This window comes from Apteryx mantelli, chromosome 5 (assembly GCF_036417845.1).
Source record: "Apteryx mantelli isolate bAptMan1 chromosome 5, bAptMan1.hap1, whole genome shotgun sequence".
NCBI lineage: Eukaryota > Metazoa > Chordata > Aves > Apterygiformes > Apterygidae > Apteryx > Apteryx mantelli.
This window is the reverse complement of record NC_089982.1, coordinates 75,974,514-75,996,543: the sequence shown is the minus strand read 5'-3', so window position 1 is coordinate 75,996,543 and position 22,030 is coordinate 75,974,514. Positions and strand designations below refer to the sequence as shown.

Genomic DNA, 22,030 nt, shown 5'->3' with positions numbered 1-22,030 from the left:
TGAACTTTTTAAATGAATAGTAACTACATTTCATTTTTTTCCCTGAATCACTATGATTCACTCGAGCTGTTCTCTTTTCCCTCCTTTTTTCTCCCCTCTTCTTTCTCTTATTCTCATTTTTCCCTCCTCATTTTCCTTTTTATTTGTCGCAGAAGGAGAAAAATGGGAAAAAAAAAGAAACAAAATGATAGAGAAAATATATGTATTTACTTTTCTGGTGAGAAATGGAAAAGTTTGAAGCAAGCATTAATATATCCAACTTTAGAGTAATTCTTAGTAAGAAGCTTGGAAAAAAATCAATCTAGTCTAACGACAGCATTTTTTTATTTAAAGTGAGACTGTGTTTCATGGCTCTTGTTAAATATTCATTCTGTATTGACTGGAGCTATTCATTGGAGGACTAAGGTAATACTCAATATAAGGACTTCAAAACTGTCCCTTAAGAACTATTATGATGAATAACTGCAATTTTCTTTTCAGCATGGACTTGAGGATTTATCATATGGATAGTGAGTAAATCTGGTCAGAAGAGTCATCTCAGACCCAAATTTAATTTACGGTGTAGACATACTCAGAGTAGAATGACCTCATTCAACTGCAATAATAATCTCACAATTAGAACATGATGGTATAAAAATGACAAAATTGAAATTTCTTTAACTATGTTGGGTTTGTTTTGCTTTAGTTAATATAATTTTTGTTTTAGCCCCGAGTCTGCACCACAGAGGTTTGGGAGGGCTTTTTGATACCACTTTCAAAGGCAAGAAGAGTCACCATTTATGAAAATGAATTCTACTTCTGCGAGTTACACCAAGTAGATCTGTACACACACCAAATATCCTGGTCTATATCAGAATAAGAAAAGTTTGAATTGGTTATGGCAGACTTAATCCTTATCAGGAGTAATTCAGTCATCCTTATCTACAAAGTTGTTTTGCTTACTGTCCTGCATTTACTCAAAAAGCTTTTCCAGCATAGACTTCTACAGTATCTCACACTGTAAATATCTTTACATCTTGAAGGCTTCAACTGCAATATATATGGATTTAACCCAGCTCCATTTGGATTCACTAAAACTCATTTTCATCAGACAGCTGTAAAATGAAATGAGTTTGGTGGTCTGTACTGTAGACTTTATTGAATGATGATACTTACCACAAGTAGCAAGAGGTTGCTTAGAAAGGCCATAAAAACACTCCTAACAATTTTAAATTACTACATACTCTATCAAAATAAGGCATGACAGAAAGCTAATCTACTAATGGCTGAGAGAAAGATGAGCAACTTGTGTTTCTGTGTTCACTTACTTATTGTCAATGAGGTATTTGTTTTTGCTGAGCTCAAACTTATTATTAAAAGTGACTCTTAAGAGAGATATTTTCAGGCTCACAGACATACAGTTGCTCCTCTAAAATATCAGGATTCAGACAGTTGTTAACCACTTTTGTCCAAAACCTGAGATGAAAACCATGGAAGGAGGATTTCTAATAAGATATTTTGAACTTCCCCATTCCAGCTGAATCTATAAATCTCCTGTTGCTGTACAGTGGGGATTTGGGTCAAGAACATGCGATGTGAAAATCAAGAAGTTCCAAGAAGCTTTCTGGAAAGTAAAGCTTGTTGGCCTATTTGTCAAAAGAAAGGTTGATTTATATTTTTATGAATATGTTGTTTTTTTGTGGTATTGAATTTGGGGGAGTGGATTCGTAATATTGCACAACATATTTACAGACAATTCCTTTTTGCACTGTTTTCAAGGCCTTTACAGTCCTCAATCTCCATCCTTCCTGCAAGATAGGGAAAATATTATCTGCATGTCCTGTTAGACCAACAGAGGAACCGGAGCCCCTGGTGGAATGAGATGATTGATTCAGTGCTATCTTGGTGATAACTAAACAGGGAAACAATAAAGAAAGGAATATTCACAAAGAATGAAGGAGAAAAACCACAAGCAGAGCTGTACCATTTCCATGTAATTCAGAAGGGAGTCTCTGTTTTCATGCCAGATTGTAAACAATTCTTCCTCCAAAGGAAACTTTTCACATCCTACCTCCACGGTAATTTCAAAACAATTTGTATGAAGGTAGTTAAAATCTGCCATACCTACAGATTTAAAAAAAAAAGAAAAGACCATGAACCCTTAACTAGAACTTTGCTGTTGCACTTAGCTGAATGAAATCCCTGCAAGTGTGGCTAAATATATTGTAAAGAGTGTGTACGGCCAATATATAAAAAGTATTCAGCAAATTCAGAATGCTACAAGACTTAGTTCACCTATGAATTAATTAATGACCATGACAGAAAAAGCATCATTTTAAATTATTATTCACCAGACTCAGAAGCAGCAATAGAGAGATAAGAATTGGTTAATCATAGTAGTTGGATAATCAGCACTATTAGAGGTGATTCCCAAAGGTCACCAGCAAAGATGATGGCCTTTTGCCATTAGTATGCTCAAAATTATTCCTTCACAAAAGACATAGAATATAATTTTCAGAAGAACGTAAGCCTAAGATGTTCAAACATGATTCTCGCTCATGCTCTAAAGCTTTCTAAATGCCTAGTTTCAATAGAATTATTTGGGATCCAGCTGAGTCCTATTTGAAAATAAGACTGAAGTGCTTCTGAAAATGTTATGAACACTGATATTTCATCCATGTCAATATTTCAGCAATCCTGAAGAAAACCAAATAATACTAGTGAGAAAATCAAATTAGCTACCTAAGCACAAATGAATGTGATATTCGTCTCTGTTGTTGTTTTCCTTAGCACTCTTAAGTAAAACTTTATTTAAAGAGATCAAAAAAGCAGCATGAGTGTATAAAGCAGAATGTGAGTCCTGAAGATGGATCAAAATTCATGCTGATGTTAAGGAATAAGAGCACTATATTAAGCATTTATTTCCTTGTTTTGGATTTTAAAACTAGGATGACATTAGATATAAGAACAAATTCAACTCCTGAATAACTTGTTAACTTCTCTCAGGTTATATCAGGGCTGAATTTCTCCCACAGTATCTGAATATAAATGTTAACAACATACATTTTACTACTTAATCCCTCTCAAGTTATTTTTTGCAGGGGTCTGATCTAAAGTAAATTGAAATGAATAAAACTGCTTCTTTCAAACCCTTGTGTCTCATAAAGGTCATATAGAGGTTTTACCTCACTTCATATGACGGTAAAGTGGTTTTACCTCCAGTGAAGCTGTACCACTCAGCACCATTTATAATACCTCCGCGTTTCACAAAATTTCCACCGCAACGAAGTTCTGATCGGTCTGAGATGACTGGGTGTGCATCTGCATATGCCTTAGCCAGCATTTTAAACATCTGTAACAAAAGAGTTTGTCATATACTTAATTCTGCAAACTTCAAACACTTTAGTGCTCAGTCATTAATGCTGTGCCTAGTAACTACTCCTCCTGCGAGACCAGACTATGAGCCATCCTGCATCCTTGAGGGCTGTGAACAGAGGTGAGCCTCCGGGCAAGGATATTCCTCCAGGGAGTGTTGAATTGTCTTCTCTGAGGTCCTTCTCTGCACTTCAGTATATCTAGCTAGGGATGATATTATATATGGATGGATTTTGTGGTATTTGGGTTCAGGTTTATCATTTGGGGAGGGAATAGAAGGTTTGTCTGGTTGCACTTTAAGTCCTGGGCTTAAAAGTGGATATTAGCTCTTCCCATCATGTTCATGTTATTTTTACCCTTTCAAAAATACCCTACATCAGCCTTAGCCCAACCATATCTTTGTAAGGGCAGCTGGTGTTCAAAATAGACAGTGTCAATTTGCTTTGCACTTATCACTCGCACAGGACAACCTGTCAGTTTGATCTCAATGGCAGTTGCTTCTTCATGGGGCAAAAAGCATTCCTAAAAAGTGAAGGACTAGGATGTGGTGATGGAGGATGTCACCACTGATTTCCTAAAGAAAGTTAATAGTGATGAAGAGCAGATGAGCCACCAACCAGACAAGAGAAGTGATGGATACATGCAGTGAAGACAGAGGAAACAGCAGTGATCTGTGGAGAGCATTTCTTTGAATGAGTTTCTTGCTGTTTTTCTCTGATGTTAATTCCAGATTTGTACTGAACTTCCCCCCCACCCCGGCTTTTTTTTTTTTATCTGGACCTCATCTACATAAACTATAATTTCAGACTTCAACACTAAAATGATGGCAATTGTCATATGCTCCTGGTTCAGCTCAGCGTTTTGCATATTGTTTAAGAAAACATGTGCAAGAAGATGAGGAGTTTAAATCCTACTTTTACAAGAGATCCTGATAGTAACGGGCTGACATTAGAAGCGACTCAAGGAGCTTAGGTAAACCTCACAGTGCAGCAAACTGACTTAAAAGTTAAATCCAAACACTTAGCCTCCTAAATCAAATGTTTACAAAACTGTGTGAATTATCCTCAGTGCAATTTATTAAGTTCTCCAAAGCCTAAAGGTGCTTTGAACACTATTACTCCCAGTGCCTACTCATTGCAGTAATAATTGTTTGTCATTTATGAAAGGAATTGAAGGGCTTATCGATTTTATTTTAAGGTGCTTGTAAATTTTGATAACTAGCTCCAGTTTCAGACCATCTGATATTTCCAGGCACAAGCTGAAACTCTTGATAACACCTCTAGCTAATTGCCACTAATGATGTTACATATACCTCTCTAACAGAGCCTGAAACATATTAGAAAAAGGCACTTGGCAGTTCAGGCAGAAGGTGGTAATAGTTTTAGCTTGTCCATCCGAGAGATCATTGCTTGGGGCTGAGCCCTGGAGGGCTCCAGCCTCGTTGGGAAGCACCTGGAACCACCATATCTAGGAGAGGCTGGAGCCTCAGAGGGTCTCTGTAGATAAGTTCTTGGCCCTATGCACTGAGAATAAAGCATTTATCCAGACATTTCAGAGTGGATTTTTCTAACACAGAGCACTGAATGGCTGTACTGTGTTTTCCCCTTGACTTCAGAGCGTGAAAAAGGATAAAATGTTATCATTGATGCTGCATGGAGACTGAAATGACCAAGCACACAATTTGGACAAAACACTTAAGAACATTTCTAATAAGCACAAAGCTGGGCTAATTCTGGGATCAAGTAGCTGACCAAGGAAGGGTGGCAAACAAAGTGTTATGTAAAGTTTAAAGGAAGTTTTCCAAAATATTTTTGATGACCAGATGCTAAAAATCCTAACTTCAAACTACAAAATGTTTTTGCACCTCCCTTGATTTTCCATATGTCTAAGCACTGCTCAGCCCCACACTGTTAAGTTTCCTTGAAAGTTCTGCTGAAAAGAGATGTATGTTAATTAAACATGTTAAAAAGAACTTTTGTTGCCAGTAGTTTAGGGACCAGGCCCTCACATCCTTAATGTCTAAGAAGGGAGTTTTGGAGCCAGTTGGACCTTCTGTGGAAGTTATTCAGTAATAGTTTAAAAAGAGCCTATGTGACTCAGGAATATGTTTCTTGGTTTTTCCAAAGACATCTGCAGATAATTTATTTCTGATGACCAATTCTTTCTTTTCCGGTTTCACACCAAGTGGCATAAGGCTTTTGTTTTGCTATTAATGCAAGCAAAAGAAGATGGGTGGTAGGGGGGAGAGAAAGCGAGAAATCCAAAATCAAGTGAACTAGATTTAAAAAAAAAAAAAAAAAAAAGGTAAAGTTTAAAAATAAGTTAAAATTTGCTCAGAGAGCAATGCACCTATCTATCACTTAGCAGCTAAGGTATGAAGAGCTATGGACCTCAAAAAACTTACACATTTTGGCATAATGCAGAGGAACAAAAAGGGAGAAAATAAATAAAGAGCAAAGACTTCTTGTGACTTTAGAAGTGTGATGCTTCATTTGGTAAAATGAGGTAAACTGCATTGCCTTGGGCAGCACTTTTACCTCACTGACTTTCACAGGTTTTTTTTGTTTTTTTTTTCCACGGGGCAGAGGGAAGAGAGCGTTTCCATTCACGGAAGGAAGCGAACTCGCTGCGGTTGGTACCTTTCTGCTCCCGTGCATATACGGTCATTGCTGAAACCTCACAAGAATCACAAAGCAACAGGAGCCTGCTAAAAATCCATCTCCACAGAAGCCAAAAAATGGGAAAGTTCTGGATTAAGTGAGCTGGACCAGACGCAAGAACATGAGGGTAAAGACATGAGCCACCTTTGAGATTCGTTAATCCCAGCAGGTACCAGCTCAGGCTGTGATGCAGGTTAAAAAGGCCTGAAATCTGCCATATATTGGACCAGCTGCCAAGAGGATCCTGGTGCCACCACACGTACATTGTGAGGACCATAAGGAGGTGGCATCTAGGTGCATTTGCAAACAGTGCATTTATACCAAGGGGAGCCATCACTAGCTGTTTAAACCTGATTTGAATGTACTTTGCAGAATTTGAGTCTTTAATTTCTAGCCACTAGTTGCACCGTGGCATTTCACCCTGGGCTGCAGTCAAGGGTGCAAATTTGCCTTGTTCCCCTTCCAGGGGTGGATCCACAGATCAGCAGGCAGAACAAGGGTTACGGTCAATATAGCAGCAGTGGAAACAAGCAGCAGTGGAAACAAGCAGCAGTATTTCGGGATGCAGGTTCCCCAGCAGCAGCAACTGCAGATGAGATCGGTTAAATGCAGGTCACTTAACCGGTACAGGTTTTATAACTTTCTGGGCAAAACTGAAAGTGATACTGGTAGAATCATTAAGGTTCCTGTGCTGACTCCATTGACAAGCTGGATTTAATTGTGGAGATCCCCTGCCCGCCCCCCCCCCGTAAATTTTAAACTTCGAAGTTTATAGTTAGTTTCCTCAGTTTTAAAGCTACAGATTATATGTAGCAGCCACTTGTGTGATGTCCTGACTTGCGCTGTCCCAAACCAGGGGCACACCTTAGGGCTCGCCCAGCTGTGCACAGCATCAAGACAGAGCACTTTGCGTGTAGGACCACATCTTCTTCAAAGTGAACGCGCTGCCACTGTCTGCAGATAGCAGAGGGACTACGATCCTTCAAGTCCCACAAGTGAACGACTTGGTAAGACACACGTGGCCGCACTCCTCTGCCGTGTAAGTGTAAATCACTGTGCCTCTAGCACAAGCTATGGGGTGAAGAAGATACAGGGCAAATGTAATTAATACATATGAGTGTACACGTTACTGATTTCCCTAGTCCTCACCAAGACCTTCTGTAGCTTTCATTACCATCTGCTAAACATTTGCTCTGCATGCTCTGTACTGTGCCGTGTCTGGCCTCTTTTACTGCTAAATCACTGTTATGCACACATAATCAATAGATATTGTACAGCTCAGAAGAAACGTATTGATATAGGAATTATTTAACAGTGATAAATACTGAAATATTTAATAGTTCCTGGTGAGAACTGTCTCTTCGTAAGAGAGTCAGCCAAAAGATATGCTCAAAGATAACTGATATATCAAGTTAAAGATTAACTGCTGTCTATTTTCAACTGCTGTTTGGCTACATAAAGAACCACTTTTTCTTAAAAGGCCAGAAACATTTTAACATACACTAAAAGGCTAAAAAGCTAGCTGTTCTGCTAGTGAGCATGTCGACAATGAATACTAGATTGAAAAGATCAAGGGGAGATAGGAAAGATGGCAAAAAATTTCACAGAAGATTTACAGTGAGTCCCAAATGAGGAACTTTCCAGGGACAGACTCAGGAAACCCACTCATGTTAACTGACCTGGAATAAATGTTACAACGCTGCCACCATATGGCAGCCAGTCTTTTTATTTCTACAGCCCTGGATTTCAACATAAAATAACGCTGCTGGTCAGGCTTGTTCCACTTCTCCTGACAATTAGAAGGAAAAATATCAGACCCTTGGCTCTTTAAATGTAAAAGCCTACATTTTCCTTAACCTGTGCCTGTGGAATCATGTTTGGCATCACAAAATGTCAGTAAATCATTACAGATCAAGCTGTTAATGTGCAAATGATCATATATTTAAACGTACATTAAATAGATACATAAATAATATATAGATATATACATGCATATACACACACATGTATAAAATCTAAATAAATCAAAATTAAGTTTGTTACTTGTTAAAAGAAGTAGTTCTCATGGTTCCACATGTGGAAAACATACAACATGCTCATCCTGCAAAAAGAATATTACCTTCTCGTCTGGTGTAGGGGAGAACATTTTTTCTTCCAGAGGATGCCTTGAATAGTCGTAAGGATAGGTCACAACCAGCTCACCCCCGTGGAGGCTGGCAGAAAGCACGAAGGGGATAGACCTCAACCACTTCATCACCGCTTTCGTCTCAGGGGCCACCTGAAGCACAGGAGAAGAAAAAGCTATAAGTGATCCCGCAATCTGGAAATGATTCAGTTCATGGCAGGATAAAGCCCAGTGGAGAAGGGAGTGTGTCAGAACGGAGAATGATGAAGATCCTCAGCTGCTCTATCCCAAAAGTTAACGGGCAAAGGAGCAGTGGTTTGCTCTGGGGAATAAATGAGGCACACTGTTTCTGGATACCCATAAACTAGAGGCAATCACCGTGGAAAAACTGAGAAAAGAAAGAGAAACTTTGACAAAAGAGTAACATTTTATTGCAATGGCATTTTCAGCAGTTCAACGTGATGACATTTTTTAAATTTGAAAAATGGTGGCATTGTACCATTACTTGCAAGCCAGTTTCTTCCTTCTATAATGTCATTTCTGAATCAGTGGGATTGACCTTGAATGGATAAGTGGAATACGGAGATCAATTTCTAATGCTTAGCACTTGCTGGAAATGCACTATCTCATTCACTGTCACTTAGTCTGGGTTCATCTGCAAATAACGAAGATTAATGTACAGAAAACTCAGAAACGGCTGCAGTTTACTTGCAGTGAATGGCTACAAATAAGGCACAGAATTTGTCACGCTGACAGTCCACGCTGAGTAACAGCTGCTAAGGGAGGGGGGACCAGACTCCCAAAGATACTTAGATACCCAACCCCTGAAACACAGGCTCCACTCTTTTCCTGAGGAATAGTTTCACAGTCCCGCTCCGGTGTTAGTTAATTCTTAGGGGCAACAGTGTCACCTGGTGGCTGGTCCTTGCAAGCCCAGACACCCAACCAGGGGCCCTTGTCGGGGGCGATGCTCTGTTAACTTGCATTTTATGAAGTTAGCGAGTGAATGCACAGTGCTGCCAGTCCGGACTGCTTTGCACAAATGCAGATATGCAGGTTTAAAAAAGAAAGAGCAGGGTCTATCAGGATGGACGCGGTCCATGGCTGCTAACACTACATACCCCCCATTGCTTTAATTCCACCAGCCATTAGAAAATTATCCAGTCAGGAGCCTGGAGTGACTAATAACCAGTAAGAGTGAACGGAGTGCTACCAAAGTTTAAACAGCGTGGCTTAAACAGCAATGCGTAGAAAAAAAAAGTTATCGAAAAAAACTAAAACGTTGTAGATTAGGGTGGTGTAAATAGTAACTCCCATTTTCTTTGAATCAGTCTTCAATCTGTTCCACAAATAAATCACAGCTTTGGGAATGCTGAGAGTAGCACAAAGTTAGGTGTGGAGCAGAAACACCTCCATGGAGCAATGTCACAACTGATACATTATAACTCCCCAGAACAGAGGAAGAGAGCAAAAGATCTCAGGGAAAGGGCATATCTAGATAGAATTTTACATACATTAGTGTAATTACATCCAGACTAAGAAGTCACCCCTCTCTACATCTATTCATTTCACAGAGGAACACAGCTCCACATTCATCTGCAAATATCTGGGGTGGGTTAGAGCATTTCCACCTTCAGCGGCTGATTGCTGCATGCCTGCCACGAGTTGCCCCCACAGCAGCAGAGCTGGCAGCAAGGCCAGCAGGATCACTCATCTTACGCTTCAGGGCAGAGCCCACTAGTCTGGTTGACGACAACTTCATCATCCCCCAGTGCAAATATCTGAAATGATTTAAGGAGTTATCCACCTGCTCATTTCTGACCTTGGCAGCAGGTCACCACAGTTCAGATGCCATAATTATTAACTCTTTTACCGTGTCCTCACAGCTTTCAGGTTTTCTTAGATCTCTGATTTCTGAGTTGAACTCATGTCTCCAGCCACGGCAGTTGTGCTATTTGAAAAGGCTGTACCTTGCATTTGGGTAGAAACGAATCTGAGAGACCTGCAACTGCTGGAAGGTGAATCATTAAGAAATTAGTAGTTTGCAGTGATAGTGGCAAAGTCTTTGAATTTTGCATGCCTGCCAGAAGCTGGTCTCCTAAAAACAGAGCTAATATACTCTATCCTGGATTTCATGTAGCACATCGCACAGTGGGTCTCAGGTTTCAGAAAGTGTCACATATTGCTGTGACATGTGCACATATTCAATGGACGTGTCTGAAATTTGCAGACAAAGAACAGCCTAATTGGGGTACAGAACATGTACATGGGAGTTCATCCTTAAAAGCTGGCTGGTATCCAGAAATCCTGGCAAATACAGAATATCATAAAAATACCATGTGGGAAAAGAGAGCATGTCCCAGAAAATGAGGGCACATGATAAATGCACCTAAATAAAAACAGTAGTTTTTCAGTCAGATTTCCACTAAATGAAGCAAGGTGAGGAGGAATAAGTAAGGAGTGGGGATGTGGAAGACCTCAAAAAATGAAAAAAATATGGAAAATAAAAGACAAACTGCATATCCTGATGAAAAGAAACCTGACAGCACATTGCCAGTACGACGAGCTATGAAGATGTCTCAGCCCTGCATTCCTGTTGCTCCAGGCAGCCTGAGGAGCAGAGGGATGGTACCAAAGCAATTTGGGGATCCTCACTCCTTCTTCCTCCTCCATGCCTTATAGAAGATCTTATTCCTTCTCCCTGCTGCTTCCCTCTCCCCCAGCACCAACTTAACTATCTCCACTGCACTGCCAGCTAGACTCAGGACCTCCATCCCTGCCAGTCTGAAGAGTGAAATGGCAAGAGGAAGGCTTCTCCTCTTCCTCACTCTGCTCCCTAAAGTTTGATCGCATCAAACCAACCATCCAGAGCTGCTCACTTGTCTCCACAGGGGTCCCCAAGAGCCTCTGTTCCCATCCGTCCCCGTAAGGACGGTTTGGGCTGACAAGGCTAACTCTGTGCTGAAGCTGAGGAGGAGGAGGAGGAGGAGGATGCACACTCTGTGCCACCAGCAATGCTGCAAGGGGAGAGCAGGTGGGAGAGTGGCAATATTTGGCTACTGGCTGGTGATGAGCAGGGGGAAGCTGCAACGTTTCCACCTTTGCCAGCCAGGTCTGGTAAAGGACATATCATCAACTGTTTAAGTCAAAGCTTTGTAAATCTGTTTTAAAATGCACACTGTGACTAGTCATAGAGGTCAACAGAGACAGCTTCAGGTCCAAATGTTATATATATTCTCCCACTAACTAAAGAATAAAATAAAATTATTCAGTTGAAGTGATAATAAGTGTTATCTCCCTTGTAATTTTTACAGTTTTCACAGAAGTCTTGATACTCCATCCAGTGTCTGGCAGGATATGTACGTGTGGGAAGCATGTAATAGCCTGAAAATCTCAGACAAGACCATGAGGAAGAGGTCTCCTGCTCCCTGACAGATTTGGGTTGTGCCCGCCAGCACTCCCACAGATAATGCCCAGCCGGGGTTTGGGGGACACAACAGGCCAGAGACTGTTTTCAAGAGACAGAACGGACGAGGCTATGTTGGGGGCAGAATCAGCCCTCTTTTGAAGCAGGAGTCTCATATTTTGATGAGAAGGTTTCTATTTAAATAGCTTCTGCAATTCATTAGGCAAGGGCAATAGGCAGTTTTACTCAGAGAGCTCCTAAAATCAGCCTCTCCCCCTGAGTAACCCACTTCCTCGCTAGATACCTGCATAACCCACAAGACACTGCTATGTCACAGAGTCAACATCTTATTGAAATGAATGCTGTGGAAAATCAGTACTTTTAATGTCACTATTTTTATCTTAATGGCATTTCAGTGACATCACATACAGTGATTAAGGCTTTGAAATGTGCACATCCCTTCTTATTCTGGTTCAGCCCCATCAGAAGACGTCAGATGCTATTTGTGTCATTCTGGCCTTTGACTATTCACAGACTTCTCCTTTAATGTGGGTTTGTTTTGTTTGTTTGTTTTTTTCACCAGAGCTCTTGCTTTTTAGTCATAGGACATCAGTCTTAAATTATCTATCTCACAAGAGCAATCTAGGACACAATTAGAAAGTAGCTAAATTATTTGGCCACAAATACAATGTATGGCCATTACCATTTTTAAACCTGAATCTCATTTCTGTTGATTATACAGTGTTTAGGCACCATCTCTATGGTTTTCAAAGATGTTTTTTCCCCCTTTTAGAAACAACTGGACTCATTTTCCTAAAGACTATGCCAGCCCCCAGTGTCAGCCCCCATATCCTGTTTGAATGAAGCCAATTTAACTGACTTCGTTTTAGCCCTCAGACCATCTATCACAATAATTCATAATAGCAGAGAACAAAATACATTGTACAGCAAGAGTTAGGGGGAGGCAAAGAGCTCTCCTGAGTTTGAGACTGTCCAGGAGCTCACTTTTTATTTTCTAGTCTTTGTACAATGCCTTGTAATACTCAGATAATTACTTTAATAAGGAAGGTAATAAACACTATTAAAAAAATGGCAGGTGGGAGGCTGGTGTTGAGGTTCCCTGCGTCCTTTGGTGCTGTGAGGAATCATTCATCACCATGTTTCTAATTCCTCCACAAAGGCAAGGAAAGGACGTATTTAATGCCATGGCACTCTGCCCCCCACTGAGGCAGAGCTCAGGCTGATTGAATGTCCTTAGTCATTGGTGCTCAGGCCTTCAACCCTGCACCTCAGGACACAGAAAGAGCGTCTATGAGGACTAAAAACATGGCTGTAAAAGTAAGCATCTGCCTACCACTGACCATCACAAAGACCATTAAAAGGACTGGAAGAGAAGCAGAACCCAGAGGAGGAAGCCAGGGGGGTCAGAGCCAGTAAATCAGATGAGTTATGGGGACTCTGGGCTGCACAGCAGGCAACAGCAGCATGGGACAAGCTGCACAGCTGGCACCGGGCATTGGGAGTTCAAAGCCACCTTTGTCCTTACTCGCTGGTGCTCAGGCCTTCAACCCTGAACCTCAGGATGCAGAAAGAGCATGCACAAGGCTGAAGCACACATCCATCCCTGCCTTCACCACCCCAAAGGCTGATGCACACCTGGGACCTCTGGTCCAAGGGGGCAAGGAAAACCTGCCTGAATACATCTAGGGAAAAACAAAAGGCATTTTCCAGGTATGTCATACCCTCACTGGAGCCTGGCTGCACACAACTGAGGAGAGGGTACAGCCCATGACAGAGTTCCCAGAAGACTGGCACCCTCAATACTGATGCTGCAAAGGGCTGTGCAAAGAAGGGACTCTCTCTAATAAGTAAGACATTACAGGCACCATTTGAGTCATCAGCCATCTCCTTATGGACTAGCTGGTGACTGCACTTCATTGCTGAGCTAAACAATGGTGGCAAGAATGGAAGTCAGTGTCAGCAAGAAGTTCATGTCTCTCTGGCAGGGAACAAGTTCTTGCAAGCATCTCCCCCAGGTAATCACATACATCACTGTGATGTGGCTCAAAAAGTCTGGCAGATAAAAGACCTGCAATTACACAGCATGACCAACCTAAGCGACAACAGACAGCACTTACTCTCAAACCAGGAGCCCAGCAAGAAACCGTTACCAGGAGAAACAGGATCAGCGAGAGGGTCTGAAATACCGTAGTGACTCCCAGTAAGCTATATATATGTGTATAAAATGACTGTTGTTTTATGACGTATTTTTGATTTAGCACATTCTTCTGAGTAAACATTACTTTATGTTACAAAAGCAGGCGGGTTCCTGACTAACTAAGTAATTCCATGATTGCCCTGAGGGAACAGGATGGCAGATACTGAACTCAAGTGAGCCATGTTCAGACAATTCCTGTGAAACACAGGCATTCCCAGTCAAAGTCTGTATTTAGAAGAAGGGAGTGAAGGTCTCCTAAAAAAAGAACAGCGATGGCTCTAAGTCTCAGACCTACATGGGAGAGAAAACCCTTCAGGATACCAAATAAGACACAGTAGTGCAGCTAGCCCAGAGCTCATGTCTGAAATGGCTCAGGTCCCCACTACAAACAGCACAGTTTCACACCAGGCTGGAGTCAGCCCATGCCATCGGCAGGACTGGGCTTCACCCTGCACCCAGGATTCTTCGTATTCTCTCATAAACCTTTTATTTGTCAAAGAAAAGTTTCAATCTGATATCCACACATAGTTCTTAGATGTACAGCCATGAAAACCACTGTGCACAAGTGGGATGAACTGAATGCATAACCTCCCTAGACTTTTCCGCTAACATCCCTTTTTTGGGCTGTTTTCATTTGGCCTCTGGCTCTGCTTCACATACTCTCATCCCTGCTTTCACGTCTGAGGCTCTTCACTCTCCTTACATTTACCAGCTTACTATTAGCAGTCATTATTCAGGCAAAAGTTGGAAATTTTTAAGCCTGTGATCTTATACTCATACAGAAAAATAGAGGCATGAGCTGGGAACTGAACAACAAGAAGAATAAAATAAAATAAATTTCTTAAGCTGAGATACATTGAAAATCAACAGTCTGATATAATGCGCATTACTGAGCTTTTCTTGGCTCTTCTTATCTGTGACATTGTTCTGAGACATTGTGGTGCTTTTATCCAGATTTTATTGGTGTGAAACAGGGTACCAAGGCACTGGGGCAGCATCAGAGATACCTTTGGGATTTAGACCTGGCCTTTTATGAGGTCACCTGGGGCAGAGTCAAAGACTGAATTGCGGGCTCCTAAATCTTCTGCTAATACAACAGCTGCTGAAACTATCTTGTTCCCCACATATTTGAGGCTTTGTGCTAGCAAACAAAATTGAACTGGAAAAAAACCTCTGAGTTTAAAACCATGATTTCATGGGAGAAGTAAAGAAAAGAGGTATTCTCAATATCAGAGCTACTGATTTGGCTTCTCGTGTTTCTTCTTTCTAGGGGAACTAAGATCCCAAGTAAGTTGCCAGCATCAGGGGATGTCAGTCATCCAGGGATGCCAGGAGACCCGAGCTGAGCATCCTTGGACATCACATAATGCAAAGCTTGGCGAGGATTAGCGCGAGCCCCTGCAATGCCACTTCTGTCCTGCTCCCCACGGTGGGAGGCAGCGGCAGCTCTCCTGTCACCCTTCCAGCACTGCAGGAGCCTGAACAGCTGTTTCCATTGCTCCAGCTATTTATGAGCACTTATAACCATCCTTTTTGTGGAAAACTGATGGCACATAACTTCACATGAAGCCTTTGCATGGTTTCCAGGGCAGGAACCACTATTGCATCAAATCTGTACAGAGCTTAGTGTAATGAGATCCAAGTCCATAAACGGTCTTTCAACATACTACCACCGTGTAAATCAGTAGTGATAAATCATTACACACTGGTGACCCCTCCAAACAGTCACTATTTTTTATCTAAAATAGCAGATTCCAAATTTTCCACAAATTTTCCCAATGGTCTGTGACCCCTGTCTCTTTGGCCAGATCTACCCCAGGATTTTTTCATGCCAATCCTTAGTCTACCCAGTTTAGTCCTACTTATAAAATACAATTACCAGAGAATAACTTCAGACCAAGCAATCTCAAGTTCTTAATTTCTGAGCTACTCGGTAGTATATATGATTTATAAAATGTATAATTCATACCTTACCCCACCAGTAGGATTGCGGAATGGGGATGTGATCGACGCGTGCCCCACGAATCCCAGCCCTTCTATAAGCCTCAGATGTCAAATCTGGAAAGTTTCTGTTCAGGTCCAAGTTCTGAGCTGTCTGTCGTCCAATGACCCATCCGTTGTAACCAGCTCCCTAATTTACAACACAGAAGCCAACCTCAGCATATTCTCCCTCCTCAAAATATATCTTTTTGGAAAAAAGAGGTATTCAAAATGTAATTTTGAAGTTTTGAAGAAGGAGAAGTTTTGAAATACTGATAAGTTTTGAAAGGCATCAGAAATTTGATAAGAATGTCTATACAGTTAAAAAAAACATATTTATTGATCATTTTTTACCCCCATGTCACTAAAGCACTTACTAGCATGCAGGAACCATTTCACTCACCAGTGATGTGATTCATGAGAGGAACTCAGCAGTTTCTTACCCAGCACAGATCAACATGCAGAATGTGTTAGAGGAGAAGAAGAAAAAAAAAAATAGAGCTGACACTCAAAGAAAAGATCAGGCAGAATGCAATAACCCCAACTCATTCTAATAGATATTGCTCACCACATGAGCAAGCTCAGAAAAAGAAAGGCCCTGTTTCCATGCTAATGGTGCAAACGATAAAAGAGAGGTGAAAAGAAGAATGTGAGGTAACACTTAATAGAAATATTGCTTTCAGGTGTCTTCTTCAAACACAAGCTGGGCTCTGAAAACTGTCATCCATTATGAAAGCTTGCAAGTAGAGAAAATATTAGTATTTTATTATACCTGGTCTTCTTCAGGAGGAAGAATATCTATTCCATGGTATTAAAAAACATTTCCTTATAAAGTCATTAAAACAGTCATTAAAAGTGAGTCAGTGGGCACTTTGTTCTACAGCTGATAACACAGACTACTAAATGTGAAAAAGTAACACAGTCATTCTCATGTCACAGCATGCAAGGAGCAATAACAGCAAATGCGGCTTCAATTTCCTATTCGCTCTGTTCACGTCATGACTGGAAAGCAACCTGCCATCAGATCAGACTGGGATTTTAGCTGCCCATTATTAGCACTCCCTCCCACAGAGGGGACATCCCCTTTCCCTTTGTCCTTTTCCATGGGGAATTTTGGCAATAGGAAGCATTGAACATTTCTTTATAAAAAGTCTTTTACCTCTTCTGCAGCCAGTTCATACCCATCTGGGTTGAGTGATGGTAAGAGATGAATCCTGGTGTTATTAATCAAGTTCTGGATGCGAGGATTCCCAAGAAGATATTCTGAACACAGATACTGCGCAAGGTATATTAGCAGCTCTTTCCCAACAACTTCATTTCCATGCATATTGCCGATGTACTTAAATTCTGGCTTGACTGTGAAATATGAAGTAATGAGATGCTTTAATTTGATTAGACCTGGATGGCTTCCAAAAGCAGAGTAATCCAGCTAGCTTACTGATGAGTCAGAAAGTTTTATTTACACTAATTTAATACATATGTTCCTGTAAATAGCATGCCAGTTCCAGATGAATTTCCCTCCATTTCAAGTTAGTTCAGCAACAATTTAAATAGCTTTAGGGATGTATGAAATAAAGCAAGTCCATACTTTCAGGACCCCAAACCACATGAAGTAATCATTGCAGTTAGCTTCAGCTGGACTCATTAATCGTGAACAGAGAACGCTGCAAACAGAAATGTCAAGGCATGACTGGGAAGAAACAAAATACATCCCTGGCACCTGCCACTTACCTAGGGTTTCAATGCCTTGTCATAGATTCTAGAAACGACCTGCAGATGAGTAATCTCTGCATTTGGAGCAGAAGTTAGGTCATGCATGAAAAGTAACTTTCAGGCTAAATAGCCTTGGAAGATGACTATTAGAAGCATATGACCTCAAGATTCCCTGCAATTATTGTCTCAATTTCTGTTGTTCCTTAAAGACCAATGGAAAGCAGAAAATAGATGAGCTTTATAGACACCCTCTTCTGTATGTGCCTTCATCTCCATCTTTGATCTTGGCCAGCCTGGAGCGCCAGACACTGCAGAAGGGCTGGCACAGAGCTGTTATGCCAGCTTGCTCAGGCAGGCAAAAGCTCTGGCTCTAGAACTATTTCCACCTTTCTTTCTGCTGTCCAGAGCAGCAGGAAGCTCTGAATGATTTAGAATGAGATGCTAGGTAACATGTTAAAATATCATCTTTTATCATGCTATATCAGAGTTTTAATTTAAAAGGTAAGTATTACTGGTTCATAATGTTTTACTGTCAAATGGAGTATCACCTAATAAAGACACCTGCAACTTCTATTCTTTAAACAAGAAAGGAAGAATTAAAAGCCAGGAAATATGAACGCAAATCCCTGCTCTGTTAAAGACTTCTTCTGGGATCCTGGTCAATTTCAAAAGCATCTCAAAATATCTCTATACCGTGCAGGGCAGTGTGGCCAAGAGGAAACAAAGCCAGCACCAGTCTCTCCCCAGCAGAATAGCATAGCAACAGGAGGAGCAACAAGCTGGACCTCAGATAACAAGCTCAAAAATGTCAGATTTAGTTCTGTTCTGTTACACTGCTGAGACTGCTTTGTTCTGGAGCTGGTTTGATGAGGAGTAACCTGGGCCTCTCAGTATATAGCAATGGCCTAAAGAAATCCACCTGGTTTTAGGCAGGTACTGCATTTGAGCTGGGAGCTGGTAACTGGAAAATAACACCTAATATTCCCTAAGAGAAATTATCTGCATTTTGAAGGAACTAGTACATTTAAAAATCTGGCCCTTGATGTCTCAGTGATGAATCTGCAAAATCAGAGAATAACGCTATTCCTCTTTACAGAAAAGTTGCAAGGAAAGACTCCTATCCTAAAGATACTCAGGTGGTGTGATAACATAAAATCCTGATATTTATCTGACAGGTACTGTATCGACCTGAAGCTCTGTTCCAGAAGATTGTTTTCTGTGCTGCATTACCATTTTTGATGTTAGTGTCCTTCTGTATCTGAGGCCTTCTCATAAGTTCTAAATAATTTAGGATGTGTAATTTAGCAGTCTACCTGATCAACACTGATATAACTCACGCAGTTCATGGTGTCCAGGCTTGGTTGAAAACTCAATCACAAAAAGATCCTTCCCTTCAAAACTACGACCAATGCTGTAAGTTGTTGCAATATGGGAGCATCTAGAAGCAGTCTTCTTCAAAATGCTCACCATTTGGGAATATGAATGGTGTTTGAACCGAATAAAAGTTGCTGGCAAGTCTGAAGGCAAATCTTCCTCTACTTCTGGTTCTCCTACAAAGAAAAATTATAACATAGTGTTTAAAAACCATGGTGCTCAGAAAGAGGATTGTACAAATGCATGTACTTTTCCACAAAATATGCTTTTCCAATAGTGTAATTACAGAAATTACAGCTGCAAATAAAACCTTAAATCTATGTAATACATTCTACACTGTTTATTGTGACATATTTTGCTTGCAAAAAAACAGACTCATGTATATACACAATGACAAATAGTTTTTGCAATATCTAGCTGTAATTTCACCCTTGCTGCATTAAAATAAAATGCCTAGTGTATTTCAGTCACAAATGTACAGATTTTTGCCTTTGAATCCAGTGCAAGAAATTTATTTTCGATATGATTCAGCTGTCTTCAGGTATCTGGATCTTCTTCCTCTAAAAAAAAATCTGCAATAATCACAAATGAGATTATTTTAATGAGCTATTAAGCTTGTTAAGCTGTCACAAATTTACAAGCACCTTAAAATTTCAGTTTTTAAATAAAATATTAGATATTTTAGACAGCTATCAAAGAGGGCAGAGTTTATCTAACTGCATACAAGTATCAATAGTTTAAATATCTGCACCTGAGCTGGCCATCTTGATACTCTGTGTGCACATTTCAGGGAGAGAAACAGGCGCATTGTGATTACAATTTAAATAAGTGTCTCAAATAGGTGAGACAAAATGAATAGCACCTTACAGGTGTCCATAAAGATGACAAGCTCAGAGATTTCGTGCCGTAGACATGTCAAGTTCAGTAAGACAAGACCCTCCCATCTAGTCAAGTAAGAGGTGTTGCAGAGCTTCTGTTCTTACCTCGCAGTTTTGCCAGCGGATCAAAACATCCTTCTTCTTCCCCAGAAAAAAAGCGATCACAGTCTAAGAAGTAGGGCCAAGCCATGTCTATTGCATCAAAAGCAGGGAGGCAATTTTTTTTCAGGTGTTCACAGGCGTGCCTGCAGGGCTTTATAACTTTGTCCTTTTCACACTGCGGGGCCAGCACCGAGCAACCCAGGAGTCTCAGATCTGGATTACATTCCCCCTGAAGCAAGTTGTGGAGGACGCTTATGAGAATATACTCAGAGCTATATTCTATCACTTGTCGAGACTTCTGATCCAGTAAATTAGGATACATCGTCTGAGTATAGGCAACATCAGTACAAGAACTTAAAGAGATGTCCACACATTTTGCTATGAAAAGGATGAGAAGAAAAACATGAAAAATAACTTGCTCCATCAACACTCTGAACACAAGAGTTAGTTCAAAGACAACCTAACAAATAATACAGTCAATAAACTTCTTTTTCCCTCTGTTCACAGATAGACTGCAGACAGTTTGCTACATTCCCAAATGAATCTGATGCCCCAAACCATTTATAAAAAGATGCTAGACAATATTCTTAGTCTGCAGATTGATTGTGAACAGTTTGATGCAAGTAGATGTCATTCAGAATTCAAATGATATCTGACAATTTTATGGAGCACCAGGGATTTTCAAACTGAATAGCACAGCTCCTGAAATAAGATTATTTTGCTAATTCAATACCTGAACACCAAAGAAAGGGCAGATCACTGGTCAGAAAACACAGGCGGACCTGGCCCACATGGAAGTTCATATAGCATGTAGCTTGGAGTGCAGAAAAATGAATGAACCCTGGTGTCCAATGGATTACTATCTCATGCTCAGTTAAATCTTACTTGATTTAAATTAAGAGTACAGTATGAGCTTATTAAATACCAGAGAATCCATGAGAGAGAAAAATCCCCTGTTGAGGTGTGAATCTGCTTGTGTCTGATATGGTAAAAACTCAGATACCTGAATAAAGTGTATATGTCCTATCACTCTCTCACCTTTCCTTGTGTTTTAGTATGGGTTCTCTAATAAGGTGTGAGATCACACTGATGTCTTTTCCTTAGTGGGGAAGGTATCATTAGGATATGTCTTCTTTGCTTGCCTGCACAAAATTTGTAAGAATTCAATGTCTCTGAAACATCAGCCCCTCTGTAAAGTTTGAAAATGCCCAGGGAGTTCAAAAGGTAGAAAGGGACTTGACTCTTAAACAAGTAGGTTCATGTGCTTACATATCTATTCTCATAAATATAGTTTATTTTAAAAAATCAGGTTAAGAGCTATCAGGAACAAAAATTGTTTGCAATACCTTTAACCAGCTCAAAGGTGAAAAGAAAGCAATAGAGATATGTCTCTTTTTGCAAAATTACTGGATATTACAGTAGTGGGCCCATGTTTGTGCCTCATTCTCTTGCTAATGTATTTGGCTGGTAATAAATGATACTAATGTCACAACAGCAAAATCCAACCTTGTGGTAGGGAGAACATCTCTCTAGTGACTAGACCTGCTACAGCATCAATGTAAGAAAACTTGGCAGGAAATAATGAAGAAATACTTAAGGTTTCGAGATTTCCCAAAGAGAGAGAGCAAAGTCACATCATACCTTTTTGTACAGTTTGGCACTGCCCTGCAAATAAAAACAAAAGCATTATGGAACAGCAATATCCATGGTGCCTCATGCTAGGTATTGCCCAATCCTGCAGCCCAAAGGAGGCAAGGCTGCCGCAGCTCCATGTCCCCAGGTCCAGTCAGCAGCAAGGCTGAGCACATATTCCCAACAAGCACACATACACACACCACACATGCACACAACCAGCCACACAGATAGAAAACAGCACTCACACAAACACGAACAGCACCAAAAGCGTCATCCTGTTCCCCTCTCTGGCTAATCAGGATGAAAGCCCTTTGGTGGAAATTATATACAGATATATATATACATATGTACAATGTGGATCCCTCCAGTCGCTGGGCTCAGACACTCTGTCTACCCAGGAGCTGCCCCAGGATCCCTGGTCTCCTCAGTTGCCTCACACACTCACACACACACACACACACACACACACACGTTGGTCTCTGGTAGCTGGTCCAGACTTACAGCCTCATCACTAGCTGACCTCATGGTCTCGCCAGTAGCTGGCCCAGACCCAGGGCTGCTGTAATACTAGGCTCCCAGCTTCTT

At 40.8% G+C, this 22,030-nt stretch overlaps 1 protein-coding gene across 1 annotated transcript in view; it reads right to left on the bottom strand.

Annotated features, from left to right (window-relative positions):
• CPZ (carboxypeptidase Z) overlaps positions 1 to 22,030 on the bottom strand; it is a 39,775-nt gene that overhangs the window by 4,626 nt on the left and 13,119 nt on the right. The window contains exons 2-9 of the mRNA XM_013960115.2: positions 21,452 to 21,475; positions 19,814 to 20,188; positions 18,794 to 19,006; positions 16,903 to 17,099; positions 15,733 to 15,894; positions 8,134 to 8,292; positions 3,196 to 3,331; positions 1,964 to 2,103 (exon numbers count right to left, since the gene is read on the bottom strand). Coding sequence (XP_013815569.1) covers positions 1,964 to 2,103; positions 3,196 to 3,331; positions 8,134 to 8,292; positions 15,733 to 15,894; positions 16,903 to 17,099; positions 18,794 to 19,006; positions 19,814 to 20,188; positions 21,452 to 21,475 — 1,406 coding nt within the window. The remainder of the gene's footprint in view (positions 1 to 1,963; positions 2,104 to 3,195; positions 3,332 to 8,133; positions 8,293 to 15,732; positions 15,895 to 16,902; positions 17,100 to 18,793; positions 19,007 to 19,813; positions 20,189 to 21,451; positions 21,476 to 22,030) is intronic.